The sequence below is a fragment of the Macaca fascicularis genome, chromosome 14 (assembly GCF_037993035.2).
Source record: "Macaca fascicularis isolate 582-1 chromosome 14, T2T-MFA8v1.1".
NCBI lineage: Eukaryota > Metazoa > Chordata > Mammalia > Primates > Cercopithecidae > Macaca > Macaca fascicularis.
In genome coordinates this window covers 38,213,756-38,228,894 of record NC_088388.1, presented here as the reverse complement: position 1 = coordinate 38,228,894, position 15,139 = coordinate 38,213,756, and the positions used below count along the sequence as shown (strand labels likewise).

At 35.7% G+C, this 15,139-nt stretch overlaps 1 protein-coding gene across 2 annotated transcripts in view; it reads right to left on the bottom strand.

Annotated features, from left to right (window-relative positions):
- Positions 1-303: 303 nt before the first annotated feature.
- Positions 304-15,139, bottom strand: part of LGR4 (leucine rich repeat containing G protein-coupled receptor 4) — a 108,548-nt gene continuing 93,712 nt past the window's right edge. For both annotated transcript variants that reach the window (XM_045371631.2, XM_045371632.2), the window contains 10 exons: positions 15,006-15,077; positions 14,640-14,708; positions 13,054-13,125; positions 11,517-11,582; positions 10,670-10,741; positions 8,338-8,409; positions 7,916-8,041; positions 6,654-6,769; positions 5,988-6,071; positions 304-3,488 (listed from right to left, as the gene is read on the bottom strand). In XM_045371631.2, coding sequence (XP_045227566.1) covers positions 2,212-3,488; positions 5,988-6,071; positions 6,654-6,769; positions 7,916-8,041; positions 8,338-8,409; positions 10,670-10,741; positions 11,517-11,582; positions 13,054-13,125; positions 14,640-14,708; positions 15,006-15,077 — 2,026 coding nt within the window. In that variant the 3' untranslated portion in view covers positions 304-2,211. The remainder of the gene's footprint in view (positions 3,489-5,987; positions 6,072-6,653; positions 6,770-7,915; positions 8,042-8,337; positions 8,410-10,669; positions 10,742-11,516; positions 11,583-13,053; positions 13,126-14,639; positions 14,709-15,005; positions 15,078-15,139) is intronic.

Genomic DNA, 15,139 nt, shown 5'->3' with positions numbered 1-15,139 from the left:
ACTGACTACATTTAGTATCATACAGACTTTTTAATCATTTGCTTTTTAGATAAAGATTGAATCAATGGTTTTTCTGAAATTTCATAATCTGTTTTCCATGAGTATAGTTCAGACTTAGGATAAAAGCCTTTTTCTAAATTTCAGCAAAATGTTCTTATATATTTACAAATAAACATCAAAATGGTGTTTTCTAATGGTTACTTCCAACATTTCTTCTAATACTGTCCACTTAAAAATACTTAATTTGCTTACTTTAAAACTAAATTCATTAGTATACCTTGTTTTAAATTAAGGCAAAATAGATTGCTTTCTAAAAACTTTAATAATTCAAAACACTGAGTACATATTGTATTTCATACCATATAGCACAAAGATTAACACATTTTATATATCTGTTATTCTAGATTTTAAATGAATAAAATGAAAAATTTTCAATAACTTGAATTTTGGAAAAAACCTTTTAATTAGGAGTTTCTTACCAAGTTATGATTTAATATTTATCAGATGTGTAAATATACAAACATGATAGCAATTTTTAAAACTTGTAAATAGTTGGCCTTACAAAATTACAACACACTGTAAATAAATCCTTCCCACATTTTATACAAACTACATGATTTTGATATACAAAGATTCTGTTTTTATTACATTGACAATGTACAACAAAGACTATTTACAATGCAAAAAGTATATAAACCACAATTTAACAGTCTGCTACTGGCAGCCACTATAGTTTAGGAGGTAGCTTTAATTAAACGAAATGAACAGAAGCCACATTTCCCAACTTGTGTTCTAAAAATAATTTACATAAGATAAAAATTCATTATATGCACAGTATGTACAGTTTAATTATTAAACTGCAATCTAGCTGGACTGTTTTAGTATATTCAGAATAACTAATATGGCAGTGGGTTTGCTACTGATTTAGCACACTGTTCAAAAAACATATTGAACAATTATAACTTTAAGACTCCACACAGTAATAGGTCTAAAGCCCATAGATGGGAATCAAGTAAAATTTTTAATTTTTGAAGACACAGGACTAAGCTTTATTCCTTCTTCTTCTATTTTTATTAATAACACATTATCTCGTTTAACCAGAGTTCAACCTCTGAGCTATTGAATAGGCTCTTTTGTAAAAAATAGTATGGGGAAGATGTATAGAAGTTTCCACATAATAGCACAGGTTCAAGATAATCCAGCTCACTAAGAAATAAACATAAGTACTTTGTGTCGTAATTACTCCCCATTCTTCTAATTAAATGCAGTATTGACCACAGTTTACTTTCTATATAATCTAAACTATTACTAGGTGACATACCAACAAATTGGAAAATATCAGTAGAGCCAATGATATTAGGAAGTATTCATTAATGAGAACGTTACATGGAGCCACCAAATCCCTCAGATACTATTAAACCCCCACATTAGTTAGTGGTTTAGCCAAATCGACTAAACCCACACAGCAATTAGTCTTTTACTTTTTTCCTAGTAGTGTAATCACAAAACACTTAAGAAAATATTACTGATTGGACCAAAGCAATGTATAATGACTGAAAACAAATGTCCAGCTTTTTTTTTAACCTAACAGCTGTTAATATTGTTTTAAAAACATCTTCAGGTTTTAGATTTATAAACTGTTTAAACAAAATTTATGATTCTCTTATGTCAAGGATGGCAATTGAAAACATAATAAGGTAATACCTATGTATACTCTCACAGTTCTAGCTGGGACAGTCCCTTTTTTGGCCCTGCAGTAAGTTGTCCTGAGATTAATGATGAAACATTAGGTAAAATTAGCAAGATATTTTCTTCAGTTATAGAAAATCACATTTTAAAATATATTTTTTTAAAATATTAACAGCTATTCTTTATCTTGTGCTTAATTCACAAATAGGTATAAATTTGCTTCTTACGGATCAGAAAAACCTAACATTATATTGCTATACTACACCTAAGATCCTTTTCAAGTCATGCATTTGTTTCAAACAGACCATACATTGCTTGGACATTGCATTTTTCACCAATTTATAATTTAGGCACCTGTTCTTTGAAAATGACTGGTTTGAGAAATAAACTGCCACCTCTCCTTCTTCTAAGTGACACCAGGCAGTGATTATAGAAGTGCTTCCCAGATGAAAGATCAGAATAGGGTTCACTCTATAAACACTGATTTTGGTTGGCGGGGGAAACAGTTACACACATAGTAGTTCAGTCTTTAACTCTTGGTAGATTGTAAGCATAGCGCACCAAAGGGAATCCTCTACTCTGGTAGAAGCAGGCTCGTCCACAGGCCTGCACCTGGTCAGAACTGTCTGAGACAAAGGAATCTTCTTCATCTGCGTAATCAGAGTGGGCCGACTGTGTGCCACAGTCGGACCAATAGCCCTCCGGTCTTTGGCAAGAAGCCACTGCCAATGCAGGACAGCTGTGTGATTTTATCAAGTGTTTGCATGATACTGGCTTTGTTAAAAGAAATGATTCGCAGCAGTCGCAAACAGTCAGGTTACCCTGCAAATGTGAGTACATGCCACAGTCGTAATAGAAATCCTGTTCCAGACAACCACCTTGGCTACTGATGGAAACTGAAACTGATCCACTTTTCTTGGTAACACGTCGCTTCAGTAACTTCCAGTCTTCTTTAAACTTTGGGTTGAAGAAAACATACAGGACTGGATTTAGGCAAGCAGGCAATGGAAAAAATATCAGAGTAACAGACTTCATTATTTCGGGGCTGATAGAGATTGCAGTGATCAATGGTGCAAATGAAAAAAATGCCACAGGGCAGAAAAAGATGCAATTGGTGAAGATTAGCCAAGCAACATGCTTAATCATGCTAGATTGTGAGTTTTCTGAGAGGTCCTCTTTTTCCAAGTTGCAGTATAGCTTAGTGTAGATAATGGCCATTAATAAAAATGCTAGTGAGTTTAATAGCACTAAGGTTACAGTGAATCCTAATGACGGCGTTTCACCTGTAGGAAATGGCAAACAAAGGGGTGATGCAGAATATTCCCCTCTGTGGAAAAGGGGAAAACAGCCTGCTACTGTAGCACCTAGGAAAGCCAAAAGGGCAGCAACCCGGAACTGTTTGAGATGATTGCTCTTCCCATTTTTCATTACATCTTTTGCAGATAAGCTTCTTTCAACAGTTGCTAGCATTAATAAAAATATGGCACTTTCTGAGGAGAAAACTGCAAGAAACCCAGCTACTTTGCAGCCACTGCCAGTTTCCCACCAAATGCCAAATTCAGCGAATCTGCCCCAGGACACAGCATCAAGAAAAGTTAGGATGCCAGTATAGATTCCCATGAATAAGTTAGACACAGAAATCAAGCCTATAAACAATTTGGACGAAGGCAGTGATGTACAAGATGCAAATGTTGTTAAAATAACAAGTAGGTTGAAAAATAATGCAACCAAGAAAATGAACCACACAGTAAGACGAATCATCCAGCTTCCCAGTAAATATTCACAGGGCTTAAAAGCACCTAAAACAAAACACAGAGAGAGAGAGAGAGAAACAAAAGATAACTTAGAAAACAATTTAGAAAATGATATGGCTTGATAGAAAAACTAATGATATAGACTAATTAAATCTGCTCTCTACTTGACCAAAACTGAACTGATTACGACTTCTAAGATAGTCTGGTCATGGACCAGGCTATTTTTAAAATACACTGACTTTAATTTCTTTTATTAAATATTTGATAAGGCTATAAATATTTCTTTTATATTAAATATTTGATAAACAGTGATATTTAGGTGAAATTTTTCATTTTTTCTTGCATCTAAGCTAATTTACATAGCACAAAGTCTAGGGCATAAGAGGTATTTGATAAACTGAGGGTCTGGAATGAGATGGTTCATAACTTGCTACTCTTACCTTAAGAAAGCAACTTAAAATTGTATAAATTTTAACCTGTATTAATTTTCTCACTTGTGAATAATAATGCCTGTTTCATACACTTATGCAGCTTAAGTAAAATTATACACATAAGGAACTAAGCAGGATGCTGGATATACAGTTAGACTTCAATAAACATTAGCTCCCTTTTCTTCTTCCTTTCTAGCCCCAATATACTTTATAATCATGTATGTATATGGATATATCCTCACATATTTTTTATACATTTTCTTATGGCTTTCAAAAGCAACCTGATGAAGCAGGTTAAGATAGTATAATTATCCCCATTTTTCATCCAGAGAAACTGATATTTCAAATCATTTAATTGGCCTGACAAACGCCATTCAGTAAGATAATATAGCTAGGACTATACCTCGGTGATGTTAACTATTCATACAAAGCTATGTACAATAAAATCCTACATAATACAAACTAGCATTGCAAGAACTCATTCAGTCACTGAACTGTATGTTCCAGTAACTGACTTTCACATGTTAGTTATGACACGAATTACAACTGTTTTACTGAAAAATTAGAAAAGAGAAACAAGATTTTGACTATGAAACACAAGAAAACTTTGTATTACAATTGTCTAAAAAACATGTTATATGAACTGTCATGAAAACCATATATCCAATAAAATATTTTAAATTGTTAGGATATTCACAGACCTCAAAAGCCAGTTCTGCACCATTTATCTGACTTCCAAATAACGTAAGAAACTCTTATTTTAATTTCCTTTTTACTAACCCTTCAGGAAGTGCTAAGAGAAAGCTCATTATCATCTTTATCTCTGTTATCTAAACTCATCCTTCATGGAAGGAGGGGTAGCTCATCCATCTGAGAGAACAGGAGACCTTTTGAGAACACTTTTATGGGTGAGAAAGGTTACTTCTCCAAAAAAGCCTGGGAAGCAGCCTCCACCCAATCCCTGTCTTTGGAAGCCTGCTGCCTCCTCTGGTGCTAACAGAAGGATCCCAGCTCTCCTCCACTTCCAGCACTTCCAGCTTCTGCAGCAAGCGCATCGTGTCTGTGTGTTGCTACAACTGAGTAGGGGGAGGCAGGCCTGCATTTCATTCCATGGCAGCCCAAGGAGATGAGCTCAGACCAGCTTTCCTCCTGGCCAATCTCCAAGTTTAGATTCGGGGTGGAAGAAATGGAAATGCCTCACGTTCAAGTCCAGCTTCCCCTTTAAGAAACCTGTTCCCTTCTCATTGGATCATCAGTTCTTTATGTACATTCTCTGGCACATGAACTCCAGGGAGACAAGTAAGCAAGCTGCACCCCAACCTTTAAAAATTAGTATAGACACTAACACATAATAAAATAAATTACATAAACTTAGATGATTCTTGCCAATCGCAGTCACTTATCTGGTAAACTTAAAGCTTATTCTCTACAGAAGAAAGTATTCATAAAATACATATGCAACCCTTTAAGAAGCTCACGATTCTGCAGCAATCACTAGTGAATCCATAATACTTATAATTCCGAGTCATAAAATTAATGTCCAGATGATCCTATGATATTATACTAACAAAGGAATCTATTTTGTAGCACACAATTTAACTAAAATATTTAAGCCTCCCTTTTACAGTAAAATTATAAATACATCTTCTCTAGTAGATTAGGCAGACTATGACAATCATGACCAAATATGTGGTGTCAGTTTTATAACTTTCCCAAAACTACAAAGTTCAATGACGTAAATGAGGGGAAATAAGGAAAGGCAAGGCTACATTAAGTACACACATACAATCTTCACAGACTACTAACTGATAGAATTAGTCCCAGAGTTAAAGGAGCACTTTCTTAAGAAAGTGCCTCTGAAATTCTAATGTGTATAACCCTCACCTGGGGGAGCTTGTTAACATACAGATTCTGATTCAGTAGGTCTGGGCCTGAGATTCTGCAAGAGATTCCTAAGCTGCTGGTTGGTACACAAAGCACAAATCAGAAGGCTTCACGGGATCCTCTAGTACCATCCCTATTACAGAAATTACATCTATACCCAGGATATTTAGATATACTTGCCTAATGTTTGTTTAACATGAGTAACTGTGAAGAAAAAGGCTGGGCATACCTGTTGAAGGTGTACAATGGATAATTATTTGACTATGTTCTTCATTTTCAACAGTGCTTGTGACATTTGCTGCATCAGCAGTACCTAAACATATAACACAAAGCATGTTTAATTAAAACCTTACGCAACTCAAAAGAACCATATTTTCCTGCGATTTTCTCTGTATATAAGTGTGAGTTCTCCTTATAGAAGGTTCAGTAGCATATTGAAGATGCTGGTAGCATAGTGAATGCCATTTTTTTTTGGTTTTGGTTTTTCTTAGAGACAAGGTCTTGCTCTGTTGCTCAGTCTGGAATACAATGGCACAATCATAGCTCACTGCAACCTCGAACTCCTGGGCTCCGCTCAAGGGATTCTCCCACCTCAGCCTCCCAAGTAGTGGGAAATACAGGCACATGCCACTATACTCAGCTAGTTTTAAAATTTTTTATAGAGACAGAGTCTTGCTTTGTTGCCCAGGCTGGTCTCGAACTCTTAGGCTCAAATGACCCTCCCGTCTTGGCCTCCCTAAGTGCTGAAATTACAGGCATGAACCATTGCGCCTGGCCAGAGAATGCCATTTTTCTCACAGATTTCCTATTGATCATTCACAAAGGGATTATAATAACAGAAACTTTAATCAATGCCTTAAAGGAGTGTTCTGTTTTTCAAAACTCATGCACTTGCCTTTCTCCTGTGCCACACTGTGGTCCTGGAGGCTGTTATCTTCTGTGTTTAAATTTGCATAAGAGTCACAACCCCAAAATGCACAGCACTGATAAGCATATGGTACTGATAAAGACCTGGAAAAAAAAATTGTAAAATCTACACTGAATAGCAACTCCACAGATACAGTTTTGTTTTGTAAAAGTATTTTAAACTTTGAGAATCCCAGCCTAGGAGTCAGAAAGATCTGCCATGTGCTTTACGCTGGTCATTCATCCTCTCTGGGCTTCAGTTTCCTTATCTGTGAAAACAGCTCTGATATCAGATGACACCGAGACTTTCTCCCTTTCTATAAGATCTCTCTTAACAGTTGGATGTAAATCAAACTGTTTAAAATTTAACAGCAGTACTGCAATTTAAAGTAATATCTTATGACTCCTTTTATAAATGTATTAACTATGCTCAATTTATCATATGAAACTGATAGTTTCACTTAAAATTAATGCCCCAGGTCATTTGTGAATTTATACCATTAAATACATTTACTTTGTTTAAATAAATGTAATGAAAATATTTATTTTCTTCTGCAACAATAATATTCTCTCTCTTTTTTTAGAGACAAGGTCTTGCTCTTGTCACCCAGGCTACAGTGTAATGGTGCAATCACAGCTCAGTGGAGCCTAGAACTCCCAGGCTCAAGTGATCCTCCCATTTCAGCCCCCTGAGTAGCTGGGACTACAGGCACGTGCCACCACATCCAGCTAAGTTTTGTACTTTTTGTACAGACAGGGTCTCAGCATGTTGCCCAGGCTGGTCTTGAACTCCTGGTGTCAAGTGATCCGCCCACCTTGGCCTTCCCCAAAGTGCTGGGATTACAGGTGTGAGCCACCATGCTCGGCCTCCTAACAATATTCTCCCTCTATTATATTTAATGTAGTCCCCCATAACTCTAAAATTTTCATGAAGTACTATAGCATTGTATCCGTTTTCTGCAGGCTCACATTTACATGGTTTCTGCCATCTTATTGCTAATGAAAAGTCCACTGTATTAAAAAACCATTCTAATAGCCCCCATCAAGGGCTCCAGTTCACGTTCTTAAAAACTATGGAATAATGTTCATATTCTATTTTTTACCAAATTTGCAAAGATTGAGGTAGAAAAGAAAATACCCTTAAATTATAGCCTATCATTAAATCTGAGAACCACAACAAAAAACCAGGACACTCTATAATTTTGGAGCCTACCATAACTTCAACAAAAAAGAAAAATAAACAAAACACACCTGAGGTTAACAAAGTCTTTCGCTGCTAAGGCTTCTTTCAGCTTGAAGTTGCCCACAAGTTTCAGTTGATTTAGCCCATTCAGGCCTTCCGTAGGAAAGGAAGTTAATTCATTGAAACTTACATCTCTAAAATATGAATGAGACTTCAAGTTAATGCCCAAGATAGAAATCACATGAAAACATCCGTACATGTATTAACATCATGAATATTAGATCCCTAAGATGAAGTTCAAGTAGGGTGCTAAAATGATAATTCTAGCATGTATCTTGCCATTTGAGAAGATTTTACTATAAATACAGCTTAGTATTTATACAAGGGAATAACTAAATAGAAAAATATTTTGATTTGACAATGTTAAAACAGATGTTTCTACAGCACTAGTTACTACTTTCATGATATTATTGTGTAATCATCTACTTACAGGTTAGTTATTGGCCCAAGTGTGGCAAAAGCTTTACTGTGAATTTCATGTATCAGGTTTCTACTCAGATCTCTGCAATTATAAGAGTAACATGTTAATCTTTCAAATAAACACTCAAAATGCCACTTAGACTATACTTTAGAATTAGAGGCAGTAACACAATATTGCTGATAAGATAACAAATATCTTCAATCTCGCCCAGCAATATTTTTTTCATGTTTATGTTGAATGCCTCTCCTTCACAACAATGTATTTCTTGGAATATGTTCCGTACAGCAGTAATTCTAGCTGGCATCTGTTTCAAAACAGTTGTGAATTCTCCCACTTTATCATTCTGATACCAATTCAAAAATATAAATGATATGATATAACCTTTGGTACTGCTAACTCAGTGAGGAAAAGCCCAGTTTCTGAAAAAGCTGAAAATAAAAACAGACTTCATATTATTTGCCTTCTCAAAGGTTATTGATAAGGCCCTGAGAGAAGACAAACAATCAATATGCAAACAAGAGCATTCCAGGAGGGCTGCAGATACCCTTCTTTTCCTAAGCAGGAAATAAACATTGCATCAACAGTAGAGCCAGCTCCGTGTTCAGGAACATACCCTGAGAAATTCTGATATTATAGAATTAATAAAACAAATAATCTACAAACACACTTACACTGAACCTTAAAGGAAATTTAAACACTGAATAAATTCATTCTGAGACACATTTCATAGATAACAAGGAAACTCAACACACTTGGTTCCAAATTACGAAAAGACCAGCTTCTGTCACTTATCAGTGTTCTAGAAGTGATGGCAACTAGGAGCCAGTCTTCTTCCCTATGACTGCCCAGGCTTCCAGAAAGTTAGTCTACGACTTGCGATGATCCAGCAACCCAACTACCAATTAAATATTTTCTAGTAGAGTGTGTGTCATATTTCTTAAAGGGGATATACTAAAAAACCATATTCAATACACGTAATTTCACTTCACTGTCAATTTTTCAAACTTTTTCTATAATAGAAAAATGTTGTGCTGGGCAAGGTAGCTCACACCTGTAATCCAAACAACTTTGGGAGGCCAAGGTGGGTGGATCACTTGAGCCCAGGAGTTTGAGACAAGCCTGGGCAACATAGGGAGACCCCATCTCTACAAAAAAAAAAAAAAAAAAAAAAGAAAGGAAAAAAAGAAAAGAAAAAAATTAGCTGACATTGTGGTGTGCACCTGTAGTCCCTCAGCTATTCAGGAGGTTGAGGCAGGAGGATTGCTTGAGCTCAGGAGTTGGAGGCTGCAGTGAGCTGTGATTACACCATTGCATTCTAGCCTGAGTGACAGAGTGAGAGACCCTGTCTCAAAAAAAAAGAAAAATGTTCACTAATTTAGTGTACTATGTTTCTGCACTAAAGTTCTAGGAATATAATGAGTGGCAAGCTTTGTCTCAGTCACCTCTATATTCCCAAGTACTTATGAGAGTACCCGGAACAAATATGTAGTCAAATACAAATGATTTTTTAAATAAGTGCTTCTGTGGCTTATGAACTCTATTTGCCATGACAGATACTCCAGTGCAGGGGTCAGCAAACTTCTTCTGTAGAGGGCCAGATAGTAAATATTTTCACCTTTGTGGGTCATATACTCTCTGCTGCAACTACCCCATTCTGCTATAGTGGGGTGAGAGCAGCTTTAGACAGCACTTTAATAATAAAGACCTGGCAGTGTTCAATTAAACTTAATTGATGAGCCAGGAAGCAGACTGGATTTGGTCCACAGGCTGTAGTCGGCCTACCCTTGCCCTAAGGAATTGGCAAACCTCACTATTATAACTTGAAAACAAACAAGCTACATCACTTCAGTTATACACATTACACATTTTTCTATTTGCCAATGAACAATTAGCTAAAGTAAAAAATAATGAAAGTAGATTATTTATAAAGTTGCAAGTCTAAAAATCTTGCAATGCGTAAAATAATATTTTAGGAAAAGTCTAAAAATAATATTTACTGAACACAAATTATATTTATATATATCTTTTTTTTTTTTTTTGAGGCGGAGTTCACTCTTCTTGTCCAGGCTGGAGTGCAATGGCGCAATCTCAGCTCACTGCAACCTCTGCCTCCAGGGTTCAAGCGATTCTCCTGCCTCAGCCTCCCAAGTAACTGGGATTACAGGCATTCACCACCACGCCTGGCTAATTTTTTATATTAAGTAGATAGGGTTTCACCATGTTGTTCAGGCTGAAATTAAAATTATATCTTTAAGTATATCTAGTAACATGGAAATCATAACAACATACTAACATAGTTTGGAAAAAACTTATTGTCTTTAATAATCATAGACAAACTTACAGAATCCTTAGGGATATCAGGCCTTGAAAGGTGCCTTCCTTTATTTGGTAGATCTGATTACGCTGTAAAGAACTAAAGAAAAAAAGAAGAAAGCAGATGAAGATGAAGACAAAGACGAAGAAGAGAGCAGGAGGAGGAGGAAAGAGAAAGAGATAGAGAAAAAAGTTATGCTCTATTTTGAAAAATAACATTATAACATTTCTTAGTTGAGTTTTTTCTAAGTTTAAATAACTATTCTTATGTAACAGTGATCTTGTTGAAAGAGAACTGCCCTTTTCTCATCTATAAAATGAAAGAGATTAATTGGTATTTCATCCCATATTGTACTGGGAATTAATTGGTATGCTATCTAAACTCCCCCATCAACCCCACTCAGGCATAAGAGAAGGAAGATGATGCAGGGAGAAAAGGAACAAAGACAACACAACTATGACAAATACCATAGGAATAAAGTTACAGGACTAAATAGAGTGAAAATGGGAGAATTAATGCCTCCCTCTTCCTGTCTCCCAGCCAACTTCCACCGGTACTGTCCAACACAGGATATGATGGGAACTGGCATTCATGTCTGGTTTCCCTCAATAGCTGGACAAGTTTTCATTTTCTATTTCTTTTAAAAAACACCAACTTCCCCCGCATAGTGTTTCATGGGATGCCTGATAGGTAAGTGCCTAATACATGCTGGTTGCATGAATACATCTGGTTCAATTTGACATGTTATGTATGGGAACATCTGATTACAGGAATTTCTAATTTCTTACTATTAAAGCCATCTATTAAAAATAGGAAATGCTCAACAAACTAACAATATACCACAGCAAAAGGAGTAAGTCAAAGACCAACTCACATTTCTTCCAGAGCATGGCAACCATTAAAACTTGGAAGGTCTCTTATATTGTTGTAAGACAAGTCCCTTAAAACAACGGAAATTAACAAATTAATGCTATGTTATCAGAATATTATATTAAAAGAGTGGTACTCAGAAGCATTGAAAGCAGAGTTAAGATAACTAATAAAGAGGTATGCCTGAATAAGAAAAGCAATTATTTTTTCCTAAGACTTGTCAACTTTTCAAATACCTCTGTGATACAATAAGCCTAAGACTGATGAAAGTTCAAGAATATATTTTTGAGCATAGACACTATAAAATATGTAAAAATACATTTATATAAAGTATATATATAAAGTATATAACATAAATATATAAAATTAAATATGTAAATATAGAAAAATATAGAAAACATATAAAATTTGTTGGTAAAGCTACATTTTTTAAAATTTGTATTTATACAGTTTAAAAATTTGTATTTTTTCAATATTGTTTATCCCATAAATCACTTATATGTTCTTTTATTGAAAAGCTCTAAGAGAAATGGTATGCTTATCAACATTTTAAAAAACATTTATATTACATCAAACACCAGAACTATTTAACTTTCAGTCCCACTGCAGTTTTTCCTCAACAGTGATCATTGTGTTTGATACACCACTACATCACTAAATTATAGTCATGACCTACATAACAGTTTTGGTCAATAACAGACACCATATACAATGATATGGTCCCATAAGAGTATAATACCATATTTCTGCTCCAACTTTTCTATGTTTAGACATACAAATATTTACCATTGTGTTACAATTGCCTACAGTATTCAGTACAGTATTATGCTATACAGGTTTGTAGGCTAGAAGCAACAGATTATATATAGCCCAGGTATGTAGAAGAAACCACCAAGGTTTGTGTAAGCATACTCTATGATTTTCACACAATGACAAAATTGCCCCATGACACATTTCTTAGAATGTATTCCTATTGTCAAGTGGATGTGTGACTTTACTTGCTTAATCAATCAGTCATTTATCTTGTTACTATCTCCCACCACTGAATACTTATTAACAACTTAATAACTTAATTGTTTATTCTGGTGACATTTTTACATCCTTTATTTACTTTTAGTTTCTAGGTCAGCCTAAAGTTTTCGGAAAGCTACAAGCTTTAGTTCATTCCTGATTGAATAAAGATTTAGGCTCTGCTTAGGTTGCAGATGACGGAGAGGAGAATATGAGGAGATACAGCCCTGGACAAACTAGAATAAAGACAAAGAGTCAGGATGAGAAAAAATTAAGAAAGAACCTAGCTTGGTTTTACTTTGTTCAAATAAAGTCACAAGTATATGATATATTCATAATCCTAAAACCTAATTCAAATGCATATTGCCCACCATGGAGATGACTCAAATATCTGCTCCTTTACAGAAAGGGAACAACTAAGTAGTAATTATACCTCAAAACCACCTTATGGAAAGTAGATCCTTAAAAATAAACATGTGTGACTATACAAACAAAAGGTATGAGGGGAAAGGAAGAAGAATCCAACTTACAAAGTCCTAAGCATCTTTTGTTCTTGACACAAATTATTAGGTATGCTGCTTATCTTTGTACCTGTCAAAGTCCTGTGGAAAAACATTATTCATGTAATAATTCAACTCAAGAATAGTAAGCAAAATTTATTCCCATATAGAAAAATGATAGAAAAAAAGTGCTCACATATTTACATATGGACTAGATTCTATACATCCCATGGCCTAATTATTCCATAAAGTTAGACATGCAGGAAAGTGAACTGAACCCCAATGTGATATCATGTCCACAGGAACTCAAAAACACTTGTGACATTAGATGCTGATATTGTCCAGATGACGGGCTTGATTCTCCACATGGACCAGGAGGAAAACACTAATCTACAGTCACACAGTCTGATCACAGTTAATTGCAAGTTGTCACCTTCTTACACCCAAGACCTTTGAAACCAACTTGCATTCTGCCCCCAAACCTTGTTTCTGTCTTGTCTTTCAGTCAACCTGGGTCAGCATTTGCAAATGTTCTCTTATTCCTCTCCCTTCTCTAGTCTATCACCAGTTCCTGTTATTTTTTCCTCTGTTGTGTTTCTAGCATCTAATTCTTTCAGAAAAAGAGTGAAGTGAGGCAGAGAGGGATGGAGGAATCTCAGACAGACCACACTATTTGTCCTGGTGCAAATCCAGTGATGGATTAAAGATCTGGAGCTCTCATAATTCAGTGTGTTCATCTGGTCAGGCGGACTATTCCCACGGCTGCCTCACTGTTCTCCCCATCTCTAGTCTCTTTCTCCTTACCCTCCTCACATTACCTGCTCGAACATTCTCAACATCTCCAACTGCCTTAAGAGTCAAGTTTAAACTCCTTACCTCAGTGCTTCCCAAGTTCTTTTTAAAAAAAATCTTGTCACATGTGACCATTGTAACATTTAAATGGCACGCTGAAGTAAGACTCCTGTGGCTAGAGGCCCTAACTGCCTCAGGCCCCACCTGACTGTCTGAAGGGCTGAGGTCATCAAGATCTTAAGCGCACCTGTAAACCCATGCACAGACCACTCACTGGGAAACTGCCACAACCAAATGTCCAATGTTCAAGGCCTGTCATTGTAAAGTCTAATCACAAACAATTCTCCGATGTCTCCATACCACCCCCATCCTATTATAAACATGTAATTCTAGCTATATTTGCTCATCTATATGCCATCTCTGAGAATACTTTTGGTATTTCCAGTTTTACTAATCCTGCCTTAAATAAAAGAGTCAGCTCTGGGAAACCTGACAGTATTCAAACATTCCACCTCCTTCGTGAAACCTTCTGTGATAGTCTACATCGATTGCTCCCACTTCTAAATTCTGAAAGCACTGCTTCTAATTTGCCACTTCATTGCTGCTTTGTATTTTCTGTGAACTTCTCAGATCTTATCCACATAATCAGCTCTACTCTGTCTAAGCTCACTGACCCCAAACCCAATATATTCTTTTCCATGCATGAAATGTACAAAGGGAAACTGAAGGAATCAACATAAACTGTCACTAACAGACCCTGGCACCCTGCTAGCAGTCCAGTAGTGTTATCTTTATACAAGCCCTCTTCAAAGGGCCATACTTACAGACTTTCCAGGTGGGCGGTTCCTGTAAGATTGGGGAACTGCTGCACCATGCTTGCACCACGAATGACTCTTTAAAAAATTGAGAAAGACAAAGTAATTTTAATTTTTTTCATGTTTTATCTTTTAAACAGTTTAAAATTACAGTGCAACTATAACTAAAAATAAAACTAGTTTCATCTCTTGAATGTACTTGAAAGTGTGATAATGTGGCCAAGTATTCACAAAAATAAGAACCATTATAAATTCTGCCCAAGGGAGAAAAAAATTTTAAAGATTTTGTTTTCTGGAGTTCCAGTAACAAATTATTGTTTTCCACTAAAACAACTGTATAAATATCCAGGTTTGTTTTTAAATTCACATACTTACAGGGAATGAAGATCAGATAAATTGCGAAATGCTGAGTTCCCCACATAAGATAGAGGATTATCATACAAATGTCTGTGAAAATACCCAAAAAAAGTAACATGTTCATATGTTCACAAGCAATCTAATATTAAATC